At 31.0% G+C, this 27,944-nt stretch overlaps 3 protein-coding genes across 4 annotated transcripts; 2 read left to right on the forward strand and 1 right to left on the reverse strand.

Annotated features, from left to right (window-relative positions):
- Nucleotides 1-8,113: 8,113 nt before the first annotated feature.
- On the forward strand, nucleotides 8,114-10,098 carry LOC105368666 (UPF0605 protein CG18335). 2 transcript variants are annotated; one of them, XM_011507731.1, is made up of 7 exons: nucleotides 8,114-8,224; nucleotides 8,331-8,466; nucleotides 8,702-8,798; nucleotides 8,856-9,031; nucleotides 9,101-9,263; nucleotides 9,668-9,902; nucleotides 9,990-10,098. In XM_011507731.1, the coding sequence occupies exons 1-7, from the start codon at nucleotides 8,175-8,177 to the stop codon at nucleotides 10,072-10,074; spliced, it is 942 nt and encodes a 313-aa protein (XP_011506033.1). In that variant the 5' UTR covers nucleotides 8,114-8,174; the 3' UTR covers nucleotides 10,075-10,098. The 2 variants fall into 2 exon arrangements, with proteins under 2 accessions (XP_011506033.1, XP_011506034.1); XM_011507732.1 differs by having other exon boundaries at nucleotides 9,668-10,072.
- Nucleotides 10,099-10,269: 171 nt separating this feature from the next.
- On the reverse strand, nucleotides 10,270-12,852 carry Kyat (Kynurenine aminotransferase). The gene is made up of 8 exons (XM_011507733.1): nucleotides 12,825-12,852; nucleotides 12,308-12,450; nucleotides 12,062-12,212; nucleotides 11,520-11,756; nucleotides 11,151-11,394; nucleotides 10,911-11,077; nucleotides 10,490-10,840; nucleotides 10,270-10,398 (listed from the first exon to the last, which is right to left on the reverse strand). Exons 1-8 carry the CDS (start codon nucleotides 12,825-12,827, stop codon nucleotides 10,339-10,341), a joined length of 1,356 nt encoding a protein of 451 aa, XP_011506035.1. The 5' UTR covers nucleotides 12,828-12,852; the 3' UTR covers nucleotides 10,270-10,338.
- A 9,984-nt stretch (nucleotides 12,853-22,836) lies between these two features.
- Rab5 (RAS oncogene family member Rab5) lies at nucleotides 22,837-27,836 on the forward strand. The gene is made up of 6 exons (XM_011507734.1): nucleotides 22,837-22,893; nucleotides 23,837-24,002; nucleotides 24,256-24,407; nucleotides 24,801-25,017; nucleotides 26,063-26,187; nucleotides 27,433-27,836. The coding sequence occupies exons 1-5, from the start codon at nucleotides 22,885-22,887 to the stop codon at nucleotides 26,173-26,175; spliced, it is 657 nt and encodes a 218-aa protein (XP_011506036.1). The 5' UTR covers nucleotides 22,837-22,884; the 3' UTR covers nucleotides 26,176-26,187; nucleotides 27,433-27,836.
- The last annotated feature ends 108 nt before the right edge of the window (nucleotides 27,837-27,944 follow it).

A 27,944-nucleotide genomic window follows, 5' to 3' on the forward strand; every position in this document is an offset into this window, starting at 1 on the left:
ATCTCTCTCTCTCTCTCTCTCTCTCTCTTTCATCTCGTTCATATTTCTTGCATTCTAATTTCACAATAATTAAAGTCTGAAGATAAAAGAAAGAGAGATGCAGAGAACTCAATCCAAGCCACGTAAAATCTCTTGACGTTGGGCCGCCTTTATCTCTGTCTCTGTTTATCTGAAGAAAAAAAAAACAATCATCCGCAAGTAAAGTTTCGATATTTACATCCGCACGCGAGAAAATCCACTTAACTTGTTGCATTTATGAGATTTTCCGACTCGCTTTCATCGAAAGAAGATAAAGGATACAAGAGAGGCAAAAAGTAGCTGAAAGACACAGAAGGATCTGATTTACGCCCAGCGGAAAATTGATTTTAAAACTAAAGTTGCTTTAATTCGATGCAAACGAGGAGAAGGAAACTGAGTGAACGCTCCTCGACGTAAGTTTTGAGGACGCGGCGTATCCTCGTCGTCGAGACATTTTCAGCGCTGAGCGCGCGATAATTCAAAGTCGCGCTTTCTCCTATTCCGACCTGCCCCACGTTTATATTAACTCGAAACAAGCCAACGCGCGTTCGAGGATAAGACTAAGGCATTATAATTACAGCAATTTAAATTCAATAATTTGGTATTTGGCGCACACGATGCTGTGAGGTACGAGTGAGGCAGCTGGAGACTAAGAGGTATGAAGAGAGAGAGAGAGAGAGAGAGAGAGAGAGAGAGCGAGAGTGAGAGAAAGGGCGGCGAGGGTGGGAGAAGGGAGAGAGGTAGCGTCGTTCTCGCAACAGAAGAAATGCACACAGATGAAGCACGCGCAGCGCCTCGATAGCGCTATGCAGCTGTTCTAGAAATTAGCATACTAAACTTTATCACCAACAGCTCGACAAAGACGTGCCAAGACGGCTCAACTAATTTCGAAGATAGAATAAGTTTCGCTCGCGCCGTCGCTAACGCTGATGCCGACGCGGACCGTCCATATGGGATACCAAGACAGCCACTTAACAAGGAAAATCGTCATCAGGAAGCCAATAATCCTTATTGGCTGAGCTGATGATATATGCTTGGATCTATCTAATATTAATCTTTATAAGAACTTTTCCGAGCTCCGATGATTATGCTTCTTAGTTTGCAGCGGTGCTTTCATCTTTCATTGCTCGATGGGATGAAAAAACTATGACATACACCATGAATACAATGTTAATATATTCGTATATTCGAAGCCTTGACACGATACCAGTCAACGCATAATCCTTATCACAACAATAATTGCAATTTTTTAATAATCAACGAATTCTAAATACAGTACAAATATATTCGGCAATTATAATCAGTTATTTTGAGTTAATGGCTATCGAATGAACTTCATCATCATAGTTGTGCCATTGCTTTCAGGTATTATTTTATGCTTCGTCTAAAACTGTATCGCGTCGTATTTCTTAAAGACTTCTTGAACTATGAATTTGAAACCGTTTGTTTTCTCATAATATTGAAACGCAAAATATTCTATACATACATTTCTCACTATGACAACGACTCGACTTTGAAAGTAAAATAAGTTGCGAGCGATTCCCAATATCCATTTAAGAAAATAAATCATATTTCTTAGACTTTCATAACGCATATGTAAAAATGTGTATAAATTAAATCAGATTGTTTCAAAAGAATAAATATTATTGTCCATTTTACAAATTTTTATAAGCATTATATTAATGTTATATTAAATCGAAATAAAAATATCAATTGACACGTTGGACATGAGATTTAATTTATCAAATACGTATTATTAAAAAAATTTTTAAGCTAAACATAAATTCGTACTTATTAGTATTTATTATAAATGTATTCAATTTAAATATTGATAAATGTTAATTCATCCAATGATTAATACATATCCTTTAGTATTAACATTCGTCTATTGGAATGACATAAAATTCCTTTACGATATTCACGGTATTTATTCATTGCTTTATACATTTAATGCTTAATTGACCGATTTTCATAAGTTGTAATCCTGTAAAAACGCAGCGACATTTACATCTGCGGTAAAAATTGTAAGTAAATTTATCTCCATCGTCATTCAAACTACATATGTGACAATTGTCTCTACAATAATATTATGGATAAATATTATAAATAAAGTTGATAGTACGTAATGTTTTTGTTTATTTTATAACATATATCTTTCCTATGCTGTAGAAACTGAAATTCAAATTTTAAAAATTTCAATGTGTAAAAAATCCAACTGCTCGTCTTCAAAAATATTTTTTATTTTCATTAATAAATAATAACTGAAATATCAATAAAGTTAAAGGATTCGAATAATAAAAATACGTATAAATTATGTAAATACGTGAACGGGTAATAATTAACGAACAAGGAACATATGGTAATCATCATATATACGTGTTTTATAATCAATAATTGAAATATTTAATATATTATTTTAAGTTTTCCTAATTCAAATTAGCATCGTCTACAAATGCAAAATAAGTAGCGATCAATAATTGTATTAATACATTATTCATCACATTCGATAAATACGCTAATAAAGTATTAGTGGGTCAATTTTATTAATGTACTAATTTGTAATATTATCCTTAAGTAAAAAACACTTGATAATAAAATTCGAATATCATATCATAATGAATCGAGTTATTGGTTCAAAGAAACAAAGTATTTGCATTTTATACAATTAATACAATTAATAACTATTAGCTTATAAATCAAAAGGCCACTGTTTGTAATTATATTTCAAAGCAAATAAAATACGATGGATTTTCAAAAGATTATTAAGGCAATTATTTTATCGTAAAAGAATTAATGAAAAAATCTAAGACGACAAATAAAGATTCCATATCGAATCAAAATGTTTTCAATTAGTTTTAAATTTAATAAACAAAAAGAGCAATTGATGTTGTTATTTTAGCGTAAATAAGACGTTAATTATATAATAACTACCTATATGCTTGATTTTTAATAATAAAAAAACAATCGCAATGTTGTGCCTTTGATTGGATATTTAAAAAAAATAAAAGATACGAAACCACATGATTGTTGATTTTATTATACAAAATATAATTTAAAAAGTAACAAGAAATTTATCAATTACTCTTAAGTAATTTCAAAGTAATTTTTTACTGATACGTACTTATTATTAATTAAATATCATTCGATTTTCCGAATTTTGTAAATTACATAGTAATCTAAGTTTAATAAAATCTAAAAATCGGCACTAAAAAAAGTATCAAGTTACCGATCGGCTGTATAAATTGTCCTTAAAACAATGCGCAAAAAGATTTTTATAACATACTCGTCATTTGTATTAAATACGAGCACATTTTTCTTTTTTTTTTTTTAATTTCTATAATTATATAAATAAATAATTAATCTATTTACAAGTGTATGGCGATCATTTATTCCACGCAGTATTATCTATAAATTACAAGGAAATATTATAAATATATTAATTACAGCGAGCATTATTGTAAAAGAATGGAAAAAATTCTGGTATTTGTACGTATAAACTTAATATATTGTCTAGTCATCGTAATATAAATTTTACTAAATTATCGTAAAAAGACGATTATGTTTCTTATTGCAATGATGCTGTCATTTATGAAACTTTTCATAATTTAGAAAATTATTCTTACTGATATTACGAAATTCACAAATAAAATTAACCAAAATATACGTTAAAAATATTGTTTACTTATTTTACTAATAAAAATTATATTTTCTCTCTTAGAAACTCACACCGATTTTTCAGAATATTTATGTTAGTATTTAGAATTATTATTGTGATTATAAATTAAAATATTTGCAAATATTCGATATATTCAAATTTACAGATTGTATTTATAAGAAATATTTTAGCTTGGCTTTTATTAAGAAAGTTTACAGGGTTTACGCAATAAGTATAGTTGGTTTTTAATAAGTCAGGTATTTGTCGAAAATCGATATTGATGAATCGAGCAATTTCACATTAATTTTCTTAATGTATCGAAAAATTATTTGTTTACAACTACTTACTACTCTATGTTCTATATAAACACCAAGTTTGTTATTTTAATTTATATAATTTGCTTTGATTTTACTTAATATCGCTTATGAAATATTAATTTCATTGTAATTTCTAATAAGAATAATTATCTTAAAATTGCCCCTCTAATTAAATAACAAAAATTATACTGTTTACGAAAGAAAATCAGAGTTTAATTTAAATAAACAAAATATGTAATTAAATAAGACAACGATATTCATTTATTTTGCTATTAAAATTTATTACAATCTGCGTATAACAATTATTTTTAGATATTCCAATATTATTATCGATATAAATGAAAACTTCAATATCCTTAAGACTATAATATTATATAGATACTTAATAAATAAATAATGTCGACATCATATACTTATAACTCATATTAAGTTGAGAAATATTAAGTTTTCCATTTTTCCTCTAGAAATAAATAGTTATCTACAATATCGTTTATGAAATAACGATAATAATGGATTATGAAATTATTATGTGTCTTTAACGATGCTTCTTTTTTTTTTTTTTTTTTTTTTTTTTTTTTTCGCTCGCATTAATAAATATAATAGGTATAAATAGTTTATGTTTTTTCTATTTATTCAACTACCATGTGAACTTAAATATTATAAAAAATTATTCGTTCATTTACAAATCTTAATACATGTCTTTTGAACCAAAACCTGTAAATAAACAAAGCCTCGATAATAAACAATTAAAAAATTCAAATAGATCTGCGTGGAGAATTTTATAGAACAAAATGTAATAGTCATGAAAAATTTATATGATAAAAAAGATTCTTTAGAAAATTGGCCAAAATCAATGTTAAATACGTCGAAAATAATTATGCATATTTGGAAAATGCTATGGTATCTATAGTTTTTTATGGTCATTAGTACAGCCGCTGGCATAAATTTCCGAAAGCACGTGCAGGACTATAAGCCACTTTTACAAAATAAGGGATGAAAGCATTGCAATAACGAAGAATTTGTATTCAATTACAGCGAAGACTGTTTTGTTTTCCTCGGTGACGCAGCTTCGGGTCGTATATATTACGTGGCCTACCAACATGCACACGTGACCTTTTGCATTAACAATGTAATAACAGCTGCCATTTCCTTTTCGATTTCTTTTAATAACACGAATTCAATATAGTTCATGCAGAAATTTGTATTTGCGGCTTATGACATAAAAATTAAGTTTATAATAATTTATAACGTATTTTTATGTAAAGTCGTGGTGAATAATAAATTATTAATATTATTATTATGAATATTCTCAAATAACTTTTCAAGCCTGTCATTCTTCACCAACTTATCTTTCACATCTTTCACTCGTTTCAAATTTTGTTTTCTATTCTATTCCAATAACCGTACTTCTTCGCCCGCATGATACAATTTCATTTGTATAACATAGTAACTTTGCCAATTTAAGTTATAATTAGAAAATTGAAGATAACGGACTTAAAAACTGAAAGCCCAATCGAGGCATTTAAAAAATCAACAATTTTTTAAAAAAAACTTGCCATTGAGAACATGAAACGAAAGCTCGAGTCAGTCACCCTGAGAAGAGCAAATAGAGTGCTAATATTGTGCCTCATAGTCATCCTGAAAAAGCCACTTCACGTTAGCCGAGCAGGGGGAAAGGCGAACTGAATCCCCCGAAACAAACAACCAAACATTAACCTTTTTGCTGATAACTACGAAAAATCAGACGTCTTTCCCGGTTTTCCATCAAAAAGGAGAAGAAAAAGATAAGTAAGAAAAAGAGGTGGAAGAAAAAAATGAAAGAGAGAGAGAGAGAGAGAGAGAGAAGGAGAAACTTGTGTCGATAGTCGGTTAGTTCTGATACAAAGAGGTCAAAAGTGTAAGGGCGACCTCGACGTTTCAGAACCTGAAGGTTCTTTATCTGTTAGTGCTTGTCTTGGCAACCATTAGGGGCCGTAATTGAAAGGCTGTCTACCCCCTTGAGGGGCCCAAATGGGTCCTCCCTTTGCTCTATTTCCATTCATCGTCCTATAAAATATCATTGTTTTCCTATAACTCTCTCTCTCTCTCTCTCTCTCTCTCTCTCTCTCTCTCTCCTCTATCATTACCTCTTTCTAACATTGCCGACACATCCGTGATACGCAAGATAAAAGCCTGCTGTAATAATGAAAATATATAAAAATCAATGAAATGATCAAATCATTGATTTACTGTTTTCTATTGCGAAAGATAAGCAAATTTTAATTAAAACTAAATCATAAAAATTAGATACTTAAGACTTTAAATTTTAAACATTAAATTTAAAAAACATTATCAAATTGAAATCTGTTAAGATAAGTTTTTATGTAAACAGAGATTACATATTCTTGAAATTCTACATATTTAATATATTCGATAGATAGTCAAATGTAGCAGTAAAATAATTTACTTCAACAAAATAGTTTCTGTGCTTTTCCCTTGCTAAAATCGGAAACGCGTGATATGATAATTTTTAATTTATAATTTCCAACACATATGAACCTCTACTCCAACTAATGAATTTATATAATCCATTCGCATTCGAAATCTGTATATCCATTGCCCATCCCTTACTACCTTGGCATACTTGTTACGAGGGCAACGCCAAAGGCTTACTTTATACTTCAAGATAAAATACAATACTCCGCATAGAACAAATTGTAATCGATAGAAGTAACAAGACACTTTTATCAACAAACCCTTTACCTCAATGTCGATTAATCAACTTATTCAATTAACAATCCTCAAAGAATCGAGTAGACATTACTACTCTAAAATATCTCATAACAAATATAACTATTGTATAACTATCGAAAATTTTCAAATAAAATTATATTCTGTTCTCTACAAAGAATAAAATATTCAAATATTCTAATTGTCTTCAAATACATTATTGCCATTAGAATAATGATGATGACGATGACGATGACGACAAAAATAACGACAGAAATAACAATATTGACAATAGTGCACGCAATACTTAGATAAAATATTACAAATTTAATGAGATCATAGGATTAAACCACTTTGAAATATTAAAAAATGAGTTAAAATACCAAAAACATAACATGAATAAATTTGAACTAATTCATACGATTGTAAAGGAATTGTTTATAAAAAGTAATTTTCTAAAAAAGAATAAATATATACAATTTACACTTTATTAAGTATTTTCGAAATAATTTAAAATTGCATATGTTATCATTCATAAAAAAAAAAAAAAAAAAAAAAAAAAAAAAAAAAATTCCTACTTCGTAAGATCATTATTTTTTTTATCAACGAAAAGTTTTTAATATTCATATTTAGTTTTTTGTTATAAATTTCGGATTATAAAGTTCTTTGGGCCTGGCAATAATAAGTGATTGCTTCCACTACACACCATAAAGTTTATAAAAAAAAAAAACATGTTATATTCTGAGGATCTAAAATCAAATCTATTAATTGGATTTAATATTGATATTTAAAAGCGATAAAATTCATGTAGTTAAAGACAGTGAAATCGCCTAATTCTTTGAAAAAATAAGTTTATATTGATTCTTATTTTCAATTATTCAAAATATTTTTAAATCAATAGTTGTATTAATAGATTTACTATTAATACATTAAGTAACAGATGGTATTAATTTAATTATCTGGAAAAGATAAATGAAGAAATTACATCTATAGTTTACCGCTATTATACTGAATTATTAATTTGAAAATATTGATAATTTTAAAGTAATAAATTTATTATAAACATACTCAATTAAGGATAATTTTTTAAATTTTTCATTTAAAACGCTAGAACGATAGTTTTGTTGCTTTCTCTTTTAATTTTTTTTTCCAAGGATATAATGTTAAAAGTATGGTAGCTCCATCTAACGAGAAATAGTACAAACATTGATTGAAAAGCCCCGTTAATACGTAAATAGAACATTTAAATTAGATTTTTGAACTTTATTATAAATTTAAATTTTACTTATTGCGCTGATTGTGTTTTTATTTGCACACATACAAGCGCGCGCGCGCGCACACGCAAACACATTTGTTATTAGTTGCTTATGCTTACCGGTACGATGAATTAAAATTGATGGTTAACTTTATTCAAAATATATAAAGATAAAATAACAGAAATTTAGTTGCAACAAAATTATTAGTTAAAAATCAAAATGGTTAATACCGAAGTACTTCAAAGAAAAGAGCCGTATTACATACCTGGGTAAATTATAATCTAAACAGAATGATCAAAACATACATATTATTTTAATCTTTACTGCGTTTTTTTTTTTTTTTTTTTTTTTATAATGCATTAATAAATATTTCAGATATACTGGATACTGTCCACAACATCGATTTAAAAGTGGAGAAAATTATAGTAACCTCAGTCATAAGCTGTTACGCGACCCGAAAATAAATCATGCAAAGAAACTTATTCTTGTTGATAGATCAAAAGATCATGAGGTATAAGCTAAATTATACCTTCCTTTTAAAATTTTTAATTAACTATCTTTCAATTAATGTACATATACATATATATATATATATATGAAATAATAATATTTTAAAAACATACATATATGTATGTGTACTACAGAAATAAATACTTAATATATTATTAATAAATATGAATTTAATAAAAAGATTATAATAAAAATTTAAATATTAGATAATAATTTTTTTTAACTTAAATATTAAGGTAGTGAAACCAACAAAGGATGATATTGAAGTTGTAAATTCCAGATCAAATAGAATGGATCCAATTTATAAGCATCCTATGCTTTCAACATATGACGGTTTGTAAAAATAAAATTCATAATTAAAAATTCTTATATATTTGAGATTTATTTTAGGTTTTATACCAAATTTAAGTGATGAGCGGGATAAACCTTATGAAATTCAAGCAACCGAAGGTATTGCAAATTTTGAAAAACAATATCAACAGAAAAAATCATCGATTGAACGCTTAGAAAAAACAGTGGAATTACAAAGTGGTACTTCATATCCGAAAAACATTGAAGAGCGCTTGGTAATTTCATAACAATATTATGAAATAGCTAAAAGATTAAATAAAATCTCTATCTTTTTTATCATTTAGTTACTCAAAAGCAAATTTAGATTACCATTAATTGCTGTTCGTCCTGAACACATCGGTTTACCAGAAGATTATTTAATAGATGAAAGATACGAGAGACCTAAAGACTATAATGTATCTCCGTATTTTATGGAAAATATTAATCCGCAAAAATATTTTATTCATGGTAAGCTGTTCCATACACAAAAATATTTAATATTTTAGATTTTAAGAGAGTAGAATGATTAAATAAATAAGTAAAAAACATTTATCGAATATTATTTTTATCGCATAAGAATTTACATTTTAAAAATACATTTTAATATCCTTTCTACACGAATCTATATAAAATGCTTGTTAAGCTTAAGCCTAAATATTTTTCTTGTGGTATTAATAATCTAAATATATTAAAACTAAAATCAGAAGCTAAAAACTTTTAATAACGGAAACTTGCAATTTAACATTTTCAACTTTTATTAAAAATTGTAACAATTCTTTTATATATTTATTAAACATATAATAAAATTATATTTGAATACATTTTTCTAATACTTATACTTAAGATTAAGATAAATATAAAAAATCAATTAGGATACACTGGATATAAACCACATCGCACCACTCATTATGGGAAATCTCATCAAGTTATGACGAATTATGGTTTGCGTGACTTTACTTCTAATTATTTAAAAAAAAAGAGAATTGAATGGGCTCCAGTACTACTTTCAAATAAAAAAGAAAAGCTTCCTAAGAACAATAGAATTTTTAAAAAAGATACCGCACTCATGCCAAGTTATACTGGTCACATACCTGGAGCAAAATTCAAGTAATACAAATTTTATGATTTACTCAAAGACTGATTAAGCTTATTCTTAATAGTTTACTTAAGTAAAATATAATGTACACTTCACAGAATTGGTAAGACTCATGGATTTTGTTCAAAAGATGCATATCGTTATATGCAAGATCAACTTTTTACTATAAAATTCAATAAATAAATATCGAAAACCAACAAGAAAATAAATTTTTAATAATTCATTGATTAAAAAATATAAAAATAACTGATAAACTTAAAGAAATTATAATTGATATTTAAAAATAAAACAATTATTAAACTTATCGTTTAAATTTATGTATATAATTAATTTTTATTTTATAAAGTGTTAAAAACTCTAAGTACTCATACAAATATATAATCTATGATTTATTTATAATTGTAATTATATAAAAAATCTTACAGCATGATGATTTTATTATCTGAATTATTGTTGATTCTTCCATTTCAACAATATGTCTGCTGCTTCTTTTAAATTTTCATCATTCTACAACATATTCAAATGAAATTATTAAGAAAAATTTTCTTTTAACGAACAAAGAAACTAATTTTAAAATATTACAATAAATAACAAATACCTTAATAAAACAGTAACGAACAAAATCTTCTCCTAAATGTTTATGCTCGTTACTGTAAAAAGCAGATGGAGGAATACCTTGCAAACCAACATTTTTAGTCATCCACTTGGTAAATTTGTAATCCTTGTAAGTATCTGTTTCTTCATCGAGTTTGACTTTGTTTTCTAATGCAGTCCAGTTAGCTACCATAAAATACCCACCTTCGGGTATGGTTGGAAACATACCAACTTCGGACAGGAATTTTGCCATATAATCTCGTTTTGGTAGTAATTCTTCTGCAAGACTAGTAAAGTAGGAATCTGGCTGTCCAAATTTCTTAAGTTCTTCTTCAAAACCTATGGCAATAGCTTCCTAAGAGACAAAAATTCTTTTTAATATTTTTAATTTTAAATAATAAAATGATTAGAAATTTCAATTTTACCTGAATTGGTGTATTACATGTATATACTGAATTTTGATGAATAACTTGTAAATTTTTTAACAGATTTTCTGGACCGTAAGCCCACCCAATTTTCCAACCGGTTACACTAAATGTTTTACCCGCAGAGCCAATTGTTATAGTTCGCTCATACATTTCAGGCAATGTAGCTAAGAGGGAACCAATGACAGATCAAATAAACGGTTACTAATCGCAATGCAAAATACTATAAATATCAATTACCAATTCTTATGTGCTTATATGGTTGATAAACCAACCATTCGTAAACTTCATCAGATACTACAAGAGTATCCCATTTCTTTGCTAGATCAGCAATGAATTGTAATTCTTCAAATGTAAAAACTTTTCCCACTGGATTATGTGGAGTATTAACAATTATACCTTTTGTTTTTTCATTAAATAAGTTTGCCATTTCATTTTTATCAAATATCCAATCCGCAGAAGTGACTGTCCCACTAGCCTTTGTCTAAAACATTATGTACAATTTTAAAGTTTCCTACCTTAAAGGAAAATATAATAATAAATCATAATAATATAGAATATATTATTTGATCTACTTTATTAAAAGTAATTAAAAACTACAATATTTACTGGTCTTAAGGCAATGAATTTAGGAATTCCTCCTGAAATTCTTATCATAGGTTCATAACAATCAAAAAAAGGTTCAATAATAATCCATTCATCCCCTGGAGATGTGTGACCTTGAATTGTAGCATATAGCGCTTCATATGCTCCAGATGTAACTAAAATTTCTTTGTTTGCATCTAAGTTTCGACTTAAAAGCTTAGAATATAATGCAGCGAGAGCATTTACTAATCTTGGATGTCCCTTAAAGAATTTAATAACCATAATAAACACTTAAATACCATTTAATCAATTAGAAAATAAAAATTAATTAAGTTTTATATATGTACATATGTATGTATGCATGGGTGTATATCAATGTATGAATGTAGAAATATATGTGAATTTATGTATATATATATATATATATATATATATATATATATATATTTATTTGTTTATTTTTAAAATAGGGAGAAAATGCTTTAATGAGGATGTGAAAATAAATTTGACATCAAAAAGATAAATTAATTGAGGAAAGGTAAAAGTAAATAAATTAAATCACTTACAAAACTTCTGGTGTACTGATTCAATAAAGGATTTGTACCAAGCGTTGCATTTGCTAAAGCATTTCTCACAGTGTTCGGAGCATGAAAGTCAGGAAAACCTTGTCCAAGATTTAAAGGTTTATACTTTAGTGCTAATCCTATATATTCGACCCTGGAACAAAAATATTTTAATCACAAATATATATGTACTCGCAGAATCAACATTCAATCATAAATATACATTCATTGAATATTTCAAATACTTACCATACTGACTTATCGTTCCCAATCAAGCGTTCGGGTAAATCAAATTTAGACATTGTTGCAAATCCACAAAATGCTTTAATAATTGAAATATTCGATAATTGTCTTTTAGCAGTCGCTTTTTGTAAAAGTACTTTCATCAGCATCTTTAAAAAAACATATGTTTACAATAACAACAAAAATTTATATATATATATATATATATATATATATACATAAATATATGTAACTCGTATTAATCAATTTTATATTAGGGTTAGTACTAGAATTAAATACTGTATATAGTATTTAGGATTGATCAAGTTTCTATTTTATAATTATAAATTAATAATATTATTCACCTATCTTTTTCACCTAATTTACCTAATTTCTAAAATTCCTTTGTATAATATCGCTCTTACTACTTGAAAATATCATGAATTATAAAATGAATGACTATGAGAAAATATTGATACATACAACTTAGCAACTCAAGAGTAACTCGTACAATCTATATTATTTAAATATTATCCGAACCTACCATTATTCTTAATATCTTAACATTCTGTTCATTTACTAATTGAATAATAAACTATATAAAAATTAAATTTTCAATAATTTGTATAAAATTGTAGAAAACCACTACTACCGTACAAAGCTTTTAATCTACTGTTTCTGTAGCTTTAATCATTAATATATTCAAATATTTCTAAAATAATATACGTAAATTCAATATAAAAGCTTAATCACAGATTATTTAAAAAGCCATAAGTAGGCATAAGTCTATACTAATAAAAAAGAGTAATAAATTTTCATGCAAAAATACATAATCAAATTCTGAAACTTACATAATCTATTGATATTAATGACGTTTAACGTAGGCGGGAAAATTAAGTCACAATAAGATAAAATTTGTCGAATCGTGTGTAACTGTAATTTATGTATTTGCTATGATATGAACCCGCCATCTGCTCTTCTTTTCAATTAGAATTTAGTATCAGTAAGACGACGCCGATTTTCCTCACCTTCCTTTACCTCTTATAACTATTTTCTCTTCATAATCTCTGCTTTATTCACAATTCATAATAATACAAATATAAAAACAGCTAATCTATGAAGCGATCGATACAATGTCACAAAACAACTGCAAAAGATTCATTGAAATTTGCACAGAAAGAGCGAGAGAGAGAGATAGAGATAGAGATAGAGAGAGAGAGAGAGAGAGAGAGAGAGAGAGAGAGAGAGAGAGAGAGAGAGAGAGAGAGAGAGAGAGAGAGCGAGAGAGTGGGTGAGAGAGAAGGGGGGAGAGAGGCCGGTATAGAGATGAAGATTTTGAATTCCTAACCAATGAAATTCAAATCGAGAATTCCATTTCCACCCAGCTCTCTAAAAAAACCAGCTTGCCTATGTTGAAATTAATTTGAGAATCGTGAAGGCGAAAGCTCAATTGTAGGAAATAATATAAATCCAAGGTAAGACGGCTAATCACACTGGATCAACATTGAGTTGAGTCGAGCGCGTAGATTACCCGACCTTCCATCCCAATCATAAAATCGCCTTCTTACTCTAAGTGCGCTCGTTTATTCCCCGTATCCGGGAGCAAAAGCGAGCTCTTTCAACACAAACATACTGAAATAAGCATAAAGTTATAATTCTACCGCTAAAATCAGTCATCAATGACGTTGACACGAAATAATTAAAGCCCGAAAAAGACTCTGTTTAATCGAGCGATAACTCTGCATTGCTCGCGTTGGCCAAGCTCCCAAATCCCAGTGCTCGTGCTCAACTGACAACGGATCAGCTGTTATTTCAACAGGTTGCTGTAAATTCATTTACGAAGGCAAATTTAAGTAACTAGTCTGTCTCAAGCTGCCCCACTGCAATTAACCAATTTAATTTTATTATTGGCATAAGTTTATAATTAAAGGAAGACCTTACACACGCGCTGATAATAACATTTCTGCAAACAAAGAAGCATTTGTCAACTATGCACTGCACTTTGTGTCTCCTTTCATTATTTATATATATATTTATATATATATATATATATATATATATATATATATATATATATATATATATATATGCATATATACAGAGAGGGGAGTGTATTTATCTACTGTACATGCAATGTTTGTAGTAATAAATAGTTTTAAAAAACAAGAATCCTAATAAAAAAAATAAATAAAATAAAAAAGACGAACGAATTAAGGAGATTCAGCCAGTCAATATATTGTTTTTAAAAAGTACTTTCTCCAGATAAAATTTATATCCATATTTATTTATTTACTATTATATACATAATATACAATCGTTTACGTTATTGATTATTCAAAAAATGTTAATATTTAAAAATTATAAATATTAATATACAACGTTTTTCAGTATCGTTTACGTAAGCTCGTCTATTTACCTGCTAAAAATAAAAAATAAAAATAAAAAAAAAAAAAATAAGAAAAAAGATAAGAAATTTGAATTGAAAAAGTTAACTCTGAGCGAACAAAATTACAAACGGCACAATGTTCGTAAGTTCATAATCAATGAACATAAATTATTAATCGAGTAGCAATTGAAATAGAATAGTATCGTTTGTTCTTCGATATTCGACGTTACAGAGTTATATAAAATCTTGGAACTATTTCATTTTATTCATCGACAATTTCTCCATTTTCTTTCCTAAATTTCTTTCGGCACTCTAGCAATATATAATAATACTCTAATGCTTTCTTTATACTCAATTAAGGTCAGAGAACGAAAGTAAAGTCGTTTAACTTCCATTCGGAAGAAAATTCAAACTTAATTTTACTAAATGCTCGTCTCAACGGTATCCTTCGGCTTATATAATTACACAATTAAATAATCGACGGTTTACATAATTACCATACAATTATAAGCAGAAGTATATTATAATTATTCGCCTCAAAAAAGAATGAAAGAAAGAAAGAAAAGGCGTAACTCTGAGAATCGATAAATAAAGAAATGATGGGAGGAAGAAATACAAATAATCTCACGAAACCATACAAAATATCAGGGCTCAAGCTTGCCGTTTGTCTAGTCGTCTAATAGACTCTCCATTGAGCTCTCTGTCGGTCATCATTATCTCTCCTTCTCCTCTCCTTGCCCCATAAAAAGCTCCACCAACACTCGCCCCGCAAGCGTATATTTTGCGTTGGCTTGTGGCAGCTTCTTTGTTCAAATTCGCACGACTTATTTGAAATATCGGAGTAACGACGCGCTCGTGATTGATACAACACATCCTGAGAAAGAATCCGAGCCGCCCGCGCAGAAAACAAAGAAACGGCTCTGGAGAGCCAACAAGACTAAGGAACGACGTCGTAAATAATGCGGAACGGAGGAACCGCGCATGGAAAAGAACGCAGCAGAGGCGAGAACGAGCGAGAGGAAAATGGGCGTATAGCGATTAGAAGAAGCAAGACGGTGAACGCAGTAGTGCCCATCATCGCTCACTCTGTACGTCCGTGTATACATCGAGCCTTCGCCGAAGGACTGGGAGATCTGCGCGCCGTCGAAGCAACGACTTGGGCTGCTCGCTGCTGCTCTCAGATCTGCTCGCGTGCGTCCATCGAACGGTTCGTCTTTCTTGGTCTTTCTCTAAGCTCCCGAGTATCGTATCCCTACGTCTTAGCGCCGGTCTTGGGTGCACACGATATGCACAAGCGCGTAGTGTTCTCGATCGTTAATTAACCTGCTAGTGTGTGCATTAATTTCTCGGCTGAGATTGACGTTGCTGCGAATTTGGTGACGACGGTGGTGAGGAGAACAGGGGAAGGAAGCCAGAAACGTCGCATACAGGATCGAGCACAGCAGAACGGTCGAGGAGAAATTGTTCTTTAGCCAACACACGCGCGCATGCATGCGTACGTACGCATACGCACACGAGCATACCCAACATACACTCAGTCGTACACCGACGTCCCGAGGCATCTCGTATAAGCGTACACGTTAGAGGTACATTGTGTATATATATGCATATGCGCGCGCGCGTGCATGCGCGCTTGTTCGCGTGTGTGTGTATGGATATATATATATATATATATCCTCCGCATTCGGTCGTCTTTTGACAGCCTTGACTCCTCCTCGGCACACGTATACTCGCTCGCATCACACACCCACAAACATGTGTATATATATATATACATAACACTGTGCAGTATATATTTTTAAGGTGTTAGGTGTGTGTGCGCGCGTGCGTGCGAATATGCAGTAGCAGCAGCAAACCAAACGTGTTTTTTTCATGTAATACGTGTATCGTGCATTGCATGCACAAGACAAGTAAGCGCGCCTCTCTCTCTCTCTCTCTCTCTCTCTCTCTCTCTCTCCATAGATAGATAGATAGGTAGATATACATTCATACATGCATGTATGCATATTACATTGTTGGATAGATAGATGTACATATGCGCATCTGCGAATAATATGCATGTATATATATATAAAGATAATCAGTGCGCGGGCGCGGGGGCGCGCGCGCGCGCGCGAATTAGAGAAAAAGGATGGCCAGCTAGACGAAGAAGAGAGCCGTGACAACGACGAGGACGACGATTCAGCAGTGAACATGCAACCCCATCTGTACATGCGCGATCGACGGCTGCGGACGACAGAGAAGATCGGCCGTTTATCGCGTTGAACTCGCTACGATCGACCTATGGTGTGGGTGTGTGCATGTGTGTCGGTTTGTTTGCTGTTTGTTTGTGTGCGTGCGTGCGTGCGTGAGTACGTGAGGAGGGAGCGTGAGTGGGTGTGCTTGTGTGCGCCCGTACGATATCGTTCGGATGCCATCAAGAAGTATTAAACATTTTGCCAAGAAGACAACGACAAGGCGCGGGAGAGTCAACGTGAAACGTGCAACGGAGGAGGAACAGCTAAATCCCAACGAGGAAGAGAAGGAGGAGAGAAAGAGAGAGAGAGAGAGAGAGAGAGAGAGGGGGGGGAAAATAAGAGAGAAATAAAAAGAGCTATAGAGGAGAGAGCAAGAGTCAGAGGAACAAGGCACGAAACACGGATGTTCGAAGCCAGGGCTTACACACGTAAAAGGGCACAAGGAAACAGAAGGGCTCTTGATTATTATTATTATACTTCATTATTATCTTGATTGTTACAACTACTGCTACCGCCACCCACCATCACCACCACCACCACCACCACCACCACCACCTCCACCTCTTTTCTTTACTACCTACAGTCGTGTGATATCGAGAACGAATAACTGAACTCTCGAGGGTAAACGAGGAACATACAAATAGGAGAAATTTATTCATTTTAATTAACAATACTCTGCTCTCTCCTTATCCCTTTCTCTCTCGCTCTCTCTCTCTCTCTCTCTCTCTATCTCTCTCTCTCTATGCTCTCAGTGCTCTCTGCTTTCTCTCTATCATTCGCATCTCGGACTTCCGGACGTACGTTTCTGTTTAGTGTAGTTGCCCGCGCGCGCGCGTGTATATGCATGTATCCTTGTCCATGTGTGCTACGACACCCATACAATACGTCTCCATCGTTCGGCCTCCAAGGGTGCACTTTTTTCTCATGCAATTATACCTCTAGCCTCGACGGCTTAACATGGACTCATTGGTAGGCGCATTTGTTAGCTTTGTTCCTCTTTCGTTCTTTCTTTATGGAGCAGCTAAACACCGTGTGCAATTATTAAGGAGAAATAAAAACGGAAAGAGAGAAAGCGAGCGAGAAAGTGGCGCAGCAGCATTAGCTGTTGCGCGAAGAGTACTACCGACTACTGTTTCTTTTGCGTAACTCGTCTCTCTCGCTCTTGCGATAGCGGGCGCTCTCACTCCCCCTTCTGTGTCACACACTCACACTAGCCCGAGGTAGGAATAGAACTGCGCGCGAGCCCGTACGTGTGGGATGATGAGTGTTCAGCAGTGCGGTCGGTCAGTCGTCGTCGCGTTCCCCGCGAGGTGTCAAAGACGGGCTGCCGCCGCCACCTTCGTCATCGTGTGCGTCTAGTATCGGTACGTTTTATCCTTTAGGTTAAGCGATCGGCTTGTCGTGCACCAACGGAACGTTGAATTCGCGCGCTTCTACCGTTGGTACACTGGTGCCTTGGCCCGCTGTCATCGCCGCCTCCTGCGCGACTCACCTGTTCCCCGCGTTCACGGCGCAAACTCAAAGGAACGGACGGACACTGGACTCTCGGCCGCTGGAGCGCGGAGTACCTTCTATAGTGCGTTGGCCTTTGAGAAAACGTCATCATCTTCGAGTCACGTTCCGCGTGACCGTGTCGCTCGTTCTCTTGCTCGCTTTGTGTGCGATATAACGTGATTGAGTGATCGGGGGGGGGGGGGGGGGAGCGCGATTCGTCTTTCTCTCTTTTGCATTGTGGCGCCGAGGCTGTGAGCGCCGACACCCAGGGACTCGACGAACGCGTTGATCAATTTGCACCGAGCCTCTGCCCGCCGAGGAAGTAGTTCAATTATGATATCCAAGGGACGAACGCCCTTGCTCTGCTTTTGACCTCCCAGAATTCGCAACGCAAACCCAAGTGACGGACCTCGTCGAATTTGAGATCTGACATTGGGACCACCCTCCTCCCCCCGCCTCCCTCCTTCACTCTCGCCAGTTTTTCAAACGTCTCGAGAATGACCGGAATGTAAGCGCTGGCATAACTAAATAAAGCCGATGACTCGATTTGGGCAGCTTTCATCGAACGAATAATGTAGTGGATCAAACCACTTTGTTGTTTTCCATCTACATGATTCGCCAGTGACTCCATGTCTGCTTCGAAACTTTTCGCCTTTTTGTGTAATTACTTGCAAATTGACCCTTCGTCATCTCTCTTTACGCTATGATCACATTGTTTCGGAATGTCCACTATTTCCAAATGTTTACCTTTCGCCTCATAAGCCAACTACTTTCGTACAATTAAAGTTATCTTAAACCTCTACAGCCTTAAAATTAGAATTAACAGACGAAACGAAGAAATAATCATAGCCTCCTACATCTATATCTCTCTCTCTCTCTCTCTCTCTCTCAATCTCAATCTCAATCTCAATCTCAATCTCAATCTCAATCTCAATTTCAATCTCAATCTCTGCCTATAAAGATGCTCGATTTTGTTTACAAAAAAAATTATCTTAAAATCTTGTAGTGCATATGTATCACGTATACGTAGCTTCATACTGTTCAAGTATTTACTATATAAAAACAATATTTAAATGTCATGAATACACAAAAACGAATATGTATGACTCATTCGTAGAGATAATAAGAAAAGGAGCATTTTATTAAAAAATGTGGAGGCCACTGTTTATTAAAATAGTTACACACGAGTACATCTGAAAACCAGGAAATTATAAAATAATGAATAAAGCTGTGCTAAACTTTATATATAGTTATGCAAAAATTATAGTGTGCTGCTACTCAACATCTTTTTATTACAACTTTAAAGAAATGTCCAGTCAATTGTCATAGTTTTCAACAAAAAATATATATATATTTCCTTTTATTTAATATAAAATAATTAGCGTATCATTTTTTTCAATGGAGGCTCAGCACCGTTAAATTAAGGGAGCACTTTATAACTTATTTGAACTATTTCACGCAAACAAAGACGTAAATCGCTGTTAATTATTTAATTACTTGTTACCCGGATGCATCGTTGATTAAATTAGTGCTAAATAAAATTGAAAATCATCTGATTCATTGGCTTGTAGAAATAAAATATAAGCTTTCGATTGGCACAGTCTCGTACAGTAAAACCCACAATTATCGACATTGTTCAATGCACTTTTCTTTTTTATTGCATAATGTATGTTTTCACTCTTCTCGTCAATTATTAATGACATCCATGTACTGCGTTCCATACAAGAAATCAGCGTCAAACACCTTCGTGCACTCCTGAACTCGAACATTATATGTATGCGTCAGTGCGCGTCTCACGAATTAAATGGATCGTGTCGATCTGTGATTACGTGAAGTAACGAGCTGACATCGAGAGAGATGGAGGTGAAGTGAAATGTCATATCAAAAGCTCGAAGAGAGGGAGAGGGGGGAGGCACATACACACACTAGCGCGCGCGTACACACACGCAAATACAAACACAAACAGATTGGCTAAGTCCGAGACCCGAATATACATGACATTTTAAATGAAATTTGTTTTGGCCAATAATAAAAGTGATATTAAATACAATAAGGGCACTTATTGGTTAAAAATGATGTCATACAAAGACTAAACTGTGACAAATTCAATTAAAATTTTTAAACAAGTCTGAAATTTTCTCAGGAATCGACGTTATATTTTTATACAAAGTTTTTCAATTCTCACCGTGTCACCTCTATTTCAGCTCTTTGCTCTATTATCTGTACTGAAATAAAATAATATTCGAATTGAATAATTTCCAAGGCAAATGTATTAAATCAATTCTATGGGGGCTATATATATATATATATATATATATATATATATATATATTTCATTATATTCCCTCGTCACCCAATTTTTCTTTTATAATTCGTGTTTAAAAAAAAATAAAAAGTCTGTTAATGATCGTCTTGATGTTGAGTATTCGAGTACCCCGTGATGCAAAATTTAAACTTGTCCATTTCCCGAAACCAAGTCCGAGTACGCCCGTTAGCTTTTGCCAATAGAGAGAGCTACGGCTTAGATGATTATTAATCCGCGTGATTCCCTCCCCTTATATTTATGATAAGTGGAACTGACACTCAAATCCTGTCATGACCCTCGATAAGCGTTTCTGTCTGTATAAACAAACCACTTCAGACATTATAATAAAAAAAAATTTCTTATTATGTTGGTATATTCTTATTCATTGTTGAATAAATCAATATTACATCTTATCAACTATTAAAGAAAAGTGAAAAATCCAGATGAAAAGAAATATGGGGCAATGAGGTACCGGTAAATGGAAGGTGACACAAAAATTAAAAAAAAAAAAATATATATAAAAGATATACTCAAGTAAGATAAGAGGAACAATATTAGTTTGTAGTTTGTATCGTTGTAACATATTAGTTTTATCAATTCTTATATAATTTGATGTATAACATTTTTTTTAATTCTAATAACAGCGAAAAAATAATATATGCTTTCGATGAAAAAAAAAAAGAGAAGGGGGGAATAATTTTTGGTAGAGTTGGAACGTTTGAATCATAAAAATTAATATACATTTTGAACATAAATATTACTATTAACAAAACAAAGCAAAAAAAAAACAACAACAACAATATAATATACAGTCAATAAATGAGTTTAATTAATTAATAGTATACTAGAGTTGTATTGAAAATAAGTAGAAACTAGCGAATAGAGAAAATATAATTCTAAATACATCTGAAATCATCTAGTAATATAAGTTCATAATAAAATCACACAAAAACGTGCATAATTTGTATTTTAATAAATAAATAATAAAATTTTAATGCAGTTTTTTTACAGTGGATAATAAGCTTACAATAATTGAATATCGTAAAACTTTTCCATGATCGGTTAGTTGCCAGAGCTAACTAATGTGCGTATAATATTCTCCAAGTTTATCAATGATCGACATTAGTATTAAACTAATTTAATTAGTCATGAATACAATACTTATTTAATTATAAGTGAAATGATAATCACTATTTCAATGAAAAATATAATCGAAAAAAATTTCATCATTTATATAATAAAGTCGTCATACAATCAAATATAAAATAAACTTAATTGCTTAAAATTATCAGCAATGATTTATTCTCGGCCTTTATTTAATTCAATAATAGATTCCAATATTTTGTCATTATTTCATTCATTTACTATACAGTTTATAGTAGTACATATTAAAAATGTCGATGGAGATTGGCATTATTGTTTATACCTTAGGTATATCAAAAGTAAAATCATTCGATCAATTTCGAGTACTAATGCTTACTATTCTACGTGTTTACATGGAAAAATGGACGAAAAATTACTGTTGTATATATTCACCTGCGGTACGTCTCTTAAATACGGAACAAGGAGGAATGGGATGAGAGAGAGAGAGAGAGAGAGAGAGAGAGAGAGCGAGTGGAAAGTGGAGTTTCCGCGACGGGACAGGACGTTGAGGAAGAAGGGGTAATACGGTAAACAGTGTACGTCCGGGAGGACAGTCTTCCTTAGACACGCGTGAGCTTAGCTCTTTATCGTTTCCGTTCGTGTATTTTCATTTTGATTCCCCAAGCCCATTTCTCTCAGAAAAATCACTGAGCCGACGTCGGTTAGCATATGGGGGCGTTGACAAGTTTAGAGTTCGTGCTGTAGTCTTGTATAGTTGTGACGACACGAGAGAGTCGAATGTAGAGAAGAACGTCGCGTAATGCTCCGACTAATGCATAACCATCCATCGTCGAAGCTTTAAATTTTATCGTGCAGCTATTCTAATTGCGCTTACGTAAAAATATATTTAGTGCAGACGTGGTGCTCATTGGACATAATAATAAAGCTTTGCGAAAAGTTAAGTCTACGTAATAAGAAGATTTCTAACCTCTGCCGTGTTACTTTACGTACAAACTACAGGGACGCGACGACGCATACTGGTGTAGCTCATTATTCACAATTTCTTACTCGGACTGCGTAACTTGCAAATCTCTAGTGAATGATCGATGTGAGAATTGATTGTGTGTTGCGTGTTTAGAATTTATAGGCTGTTAGCTGCATTAATCGAAGAAACTGTTTATAATCAAATTAGCGTATGCGTAAATGCTAATCTCGGAAATAATAAAAATATTTTTTTAATCTAATGTTCTGGCGACCTTTCTGTGAAGCTCTTATTTAATATTAATTAACGGCCATTCTACTTCTTATTCTTTTTTCTATTTTCTTTTTTTTATTTTTTTATTTTTTATTGTTGTTTTCGACGCCAGACTGGTGATATAATTTACATGAATAATAAGCCACTAATGTACGCTTGGCTCTCTCTTTAAAAAAGAAATTTAGGTTTTGCGAATGTGAGATGTGATTTGTGATAATGAAATTAAGGAATTGGCTATATTTTCTTTGTTAATGAATGTTAAATTAATTTTTTTTTTCTCTAGTTTACTGTCATTATTTATGAATTATAAATGAAACTATTAATTAATGGAATATATATTTATGAAAAGAAAAACGCTCACACGTGCACACAATTTGCTATTAGCTTCATTGCTTATAAGCATTGTAAATCTTACATAAATGTTGAAAAGAGCATAAAATTTATAAAGCAGAATAGGAAAAATATTTTAATAAACTTATTGTGCTCTTTGTATTCATTATTTCATGGATTTTATGTTCATTTTAGTAAATTGAAACAGAATGTTTTACCACATAAATGATTTCTTATTAAAATTGTCTTTTTATTTTTGCACAAATAAGTATCTTATCTGAACCACTGTTTCAGCATAAATAGACTGTTATCATGTTGGATGGACTTATAGTTAAATCCGTGCGTTGAATGATACATACGTTTTCATTGTATCAAGTTTTATTGAAAGAAATTGATATAGAAAAAAATATGAGATGCGATTGCTATTTTAATTGCGATTATTTAAATTGAAAAATTGTTATTTTAGGTCACCATGGCTAACCGAGGTACAGCCCAAAGACCAAATGGTACCCAGGGCAAAATATGTCAGTTTAAGTTGGTCTTACTTGGTGAATCCGCTGTTGGAAAATCAAGTCTTGTGCTTAGGTTTGTTAAGGGTCAATTCCATGAGTACCAAGAAAGTACGATTGGAGGTAAGATCAAATTTTTTTCAAATTTAATCTATAATCTATAACAAAAAATACATATCCACTCATAATTACATTATTTATTGCAAATTGAAATTATACTTTCAATGAATTCTAAAAATAAGATTAATACTATAAATATGACAAAATATTATTCATCTCCAAATTATGTACTATTTGCATGATGTTATACTTCATTGTAAAGTAATTTCTCTTACTACAAACTATAAATAAATAATCAAAATTGTTCATTGTTTAGCTGCATTTTTAACGCAAACTGTATGTCTGGACGAAACGACTGTAAAATTCGAAATTTGGGACACTGCAGGGCAGGAACGTTACCATAGTCTTGCGCCCATGTACTATCGTGGAGCACAGGCAGCTATTGTGGTGTATGATATAACAAATCAGGTAAACTGATAATTATATAATTAATCACTGTAAATTAAATATTTATTAATAATATTGACGTATAATAACAAGAAATAAATAAAAATTCAAAGCAAATAAAATCTATCGTTCAATTCCATTTAAATATGAATATAAAATCACAATAAAAGTGATGGCATTTTGGATATAATATTTAAATTTATATTTGTATTACATTTTATAAAATAAAAATTGTATATATTATGTAGCACAAAATAATAAAATAACACTGAATTATGACATCTTAATATAGGATTAATTATAGGTTATTTTTCATTTTAAAACACATACAATTTTCTACATACATTAGAAAGTAATTATGAATAAAATATAAAAGAGCTTGAATTTTATTTATAACCATTGAAAATGCTGCAGGACACATTTATGCGTGCAACAACGTGGGTAAAAGAACTACAACGGCAAGCGAGTCCGAGTATAGTAATAGCATTAGCAGGAAATAAGGCAGACCTTGGAAATAAGCGAGTAGTAGAATTTGAAGAAGCCCAGGCCTATGCAGAAGAGAATGGCCTTCTTTTCATGGAAACATCAGCCAAGACAGCGATGAATGTCAATGATATATTCCTAGCTATTGGTAATGATTAATCATTGATTTATTGACTAATAGCTATCACTATCAACTTATTAAATTTCAATTGGTGGTTAAATTTATTCTTCATACCTCTAAAGTCTTTTATTAATATTGATTTCTAATGTTAAATTTAACAACTTATCATATACTAACCGCTTCTCAGAGATTAATAAAATTGAATAAATCATTTTGTTTTATATACTTTAATTCAATAATATAATACTTACTTCTTTTCTTTTCTTTTTTTAATATAAATTTAGGAAAAAATATAATTTATAACTAAATAAGGATTAACTATTAAAAGTTGAAAGATAATTCGTATTTTATCGAAGTTAAATAAATATTACTAGTATAATGGATTTTTAACCAGGAGTATGAAATTGTTAAACAAGATTATCTTTTTAAAAGTTATGCTATTAACTTAACATTGTTTTAAGAAAATTTACAAATTTTTATAAAATAAAAGTATAACTATTAATATTCACAGGTGTGTAACAAAATATTAAAAAAACTTATTTTTAAAAAGACTTAAAATTAAGTTATAAGTTGTCTTAATATACCATTTGAAATAAATTGCCACTTAATTCTAATAAGAACATAAAATTTTTCAAAATTTATTGATAAAAAATATAATTTCTTTAAAATTTTGCAGTCTTATTATCCACAGATATTTGAAAAGTATACATATTAATATTGTGACTTTTTAGAATTTTAATTTTTTTGTTACCCAAAAGATATAAAGTAAATATAAAAGACTGAGAATTTGTGTTTTTGAAATTTTAATATATGAGGTGTTAAATATATATATATATATATATGGGGGGGGGGGGGGGGGGGAAAAAATGAAAAAAATCTTGAAAATCTTGAAAAAATAATACATTTATAAGCGCAATTAATTTATTGACGATATTTTTATCTAATGTATTGTAAAAATAAAAAAGATCAATTATAGTAAGTTAGTCTTTATATAATCAGCGTAATGGCACAAATATTAACTAAAGATAAACAATAACGTTTTACTGATAAAATATATTCTTCTGTATTACAGCTAAAAAACTTCCAAAGAACGAACAAGCAGGAAACGCGAGTACAAGCGGACAAGGGCGCCGACTAGTCGAATCAGAAGGACAAAAACCAGCCACTGGCAACTGCTGCAAGTGATTAACCAAATCCGTATGTGTTGTACACATTAAATTGGTATCTATTTTTGCAGTAGTTAAAATTAGGCTCCCGTAAATGAATTGGAAGAAATCACTGAGAAATGAGCCGAAATGTCAGTTTTAAAAGGCTGGAACTTGGAAGTTCGCGATAAATATCGTACTGTATTTCTCTGTATGTTGTTGATATGTATTTTTATAACAAATAGCGGTATAGGCAAACAATGGCATATAGTTGCGCATTTATATCCTACTTTGGGATTTCGAATTCTCAACTTATAAAGAAGACGATTCTAGATAAATAATGAGAAATAAATAAGAAACGAAAGAATACATTTTATATTAGCAATGCCAATCAGAGATCGCAAGGTTTAAGTAATCAGAGTATATTACGTTTATAAATGTATTGCAGATTTTCTATGGAAGTGAACCTTGCTTTTACATATTATTATTATTATTATTATTATTATTATTATTATTATTATTATTAATATTATATGCTGTAGGGTATTTAGTACAGAAATAAGTTTAATGAGAAATGCTCACCATGAATCAAGAATTTGTTGTATAATGTAATTGGTTTTATGCGAGATGAACGAATTAAATAATTTAGATTTTATAGACCTGAGAGCTTGTTCATGTAAGTCCATATTGATATTCGAGTCTGATTCTTTTAAAAATTGTTTAATTATGTTGTCTATTCATGAATAATGCATGTAAATGTTCTATCGTACTCGACATTTACAAGCAGATTTATCAATGAGTTAATTTTTATTAGATAAAATTCCTTTTATTTCTTTTTCTCTTTATCCGTCCTGATATATTGTATATTTAAGGGCAACAAGATTTCATCATTTTGTACCCTTTAATTCATTTGTAGCTTGCCAAAATGAAATTAAACTTTTATTTGTCAAGACATTTCGTTCTTTTGGTTTTTATCTATTATCATTAAAAATAAAAACCAATGGTAAGTATAAAACTAGGTATAATACTCATTAAAAACAATGAATCTTATTACTTATATTGAGTACATTTCATAGTGAAATGTAATTTAATTTTTTATTATAAACGTATGGAGCATAAAAAGTTATATGAAAGCACTATATTTTCTGTAGGTTCTTAAATAATTATAATAAATCAAATCTTTAGTACTATTAATTAGTACCTAACTAATTTAAAAATTGTCTCTTCTTTCCATTTACTTAATCTACGATCAAGCGAGTCATTTTAATTAATAGTAATAATTTCCGTTTTATTTCAGATTTGTACCATAATCAAGATAAGAAAATACATCATAAATGTGTCGACAAAAATTTTAAATGGATTATACGCCGGAAAAAAACTGCAAAAAGTGGTAGGAGGTGAAATGTGCGGCATGAACAATTATTACACGTGTGATTGAGAATCACGTAAGCGTGTATCCTCAATACAATTTGACGATGTCACCTTTATTTAAAAGGAAAAAGTTTAAGTCTGCTGTAATTGCGCGCAGGCGGAACTCTCGTTTGTAATTTTAGTAGCAAAAAAGCATCTTGGGAGAAGGGTGTTCGTTATAAATATATAAATACACGATACGATAAATCATATAAGTGATATGATTTGTGTAAAAGTAATAATAATAATAATGATAATAATTAATTAATAAATAAATAAAGCAGATATAACAACACATAAATGTACATGTATTTATGTATGACAGCGTACATAGATATATGTATATACGTAATATCATAGAAAAACATTTTGGCACGCAAATCATGTAAAATAGTAGAA

The sequence above is a fragment of the Ceratosolen solmsi genome, unplaced genomic scaffold (assembly GCF_000503995.2).
Source record: "Ceratosolen solmsi marchali unplaced genomic scaffold, CerSol_1.0 scaffold1, whole genome shotgun sequence".
NCBI lineage: Eukaryota > Metazoa > Arthropoda > Insecta > Hymenoptera > Agaonidae > Ceratosolen > Ceratosolen solmsi.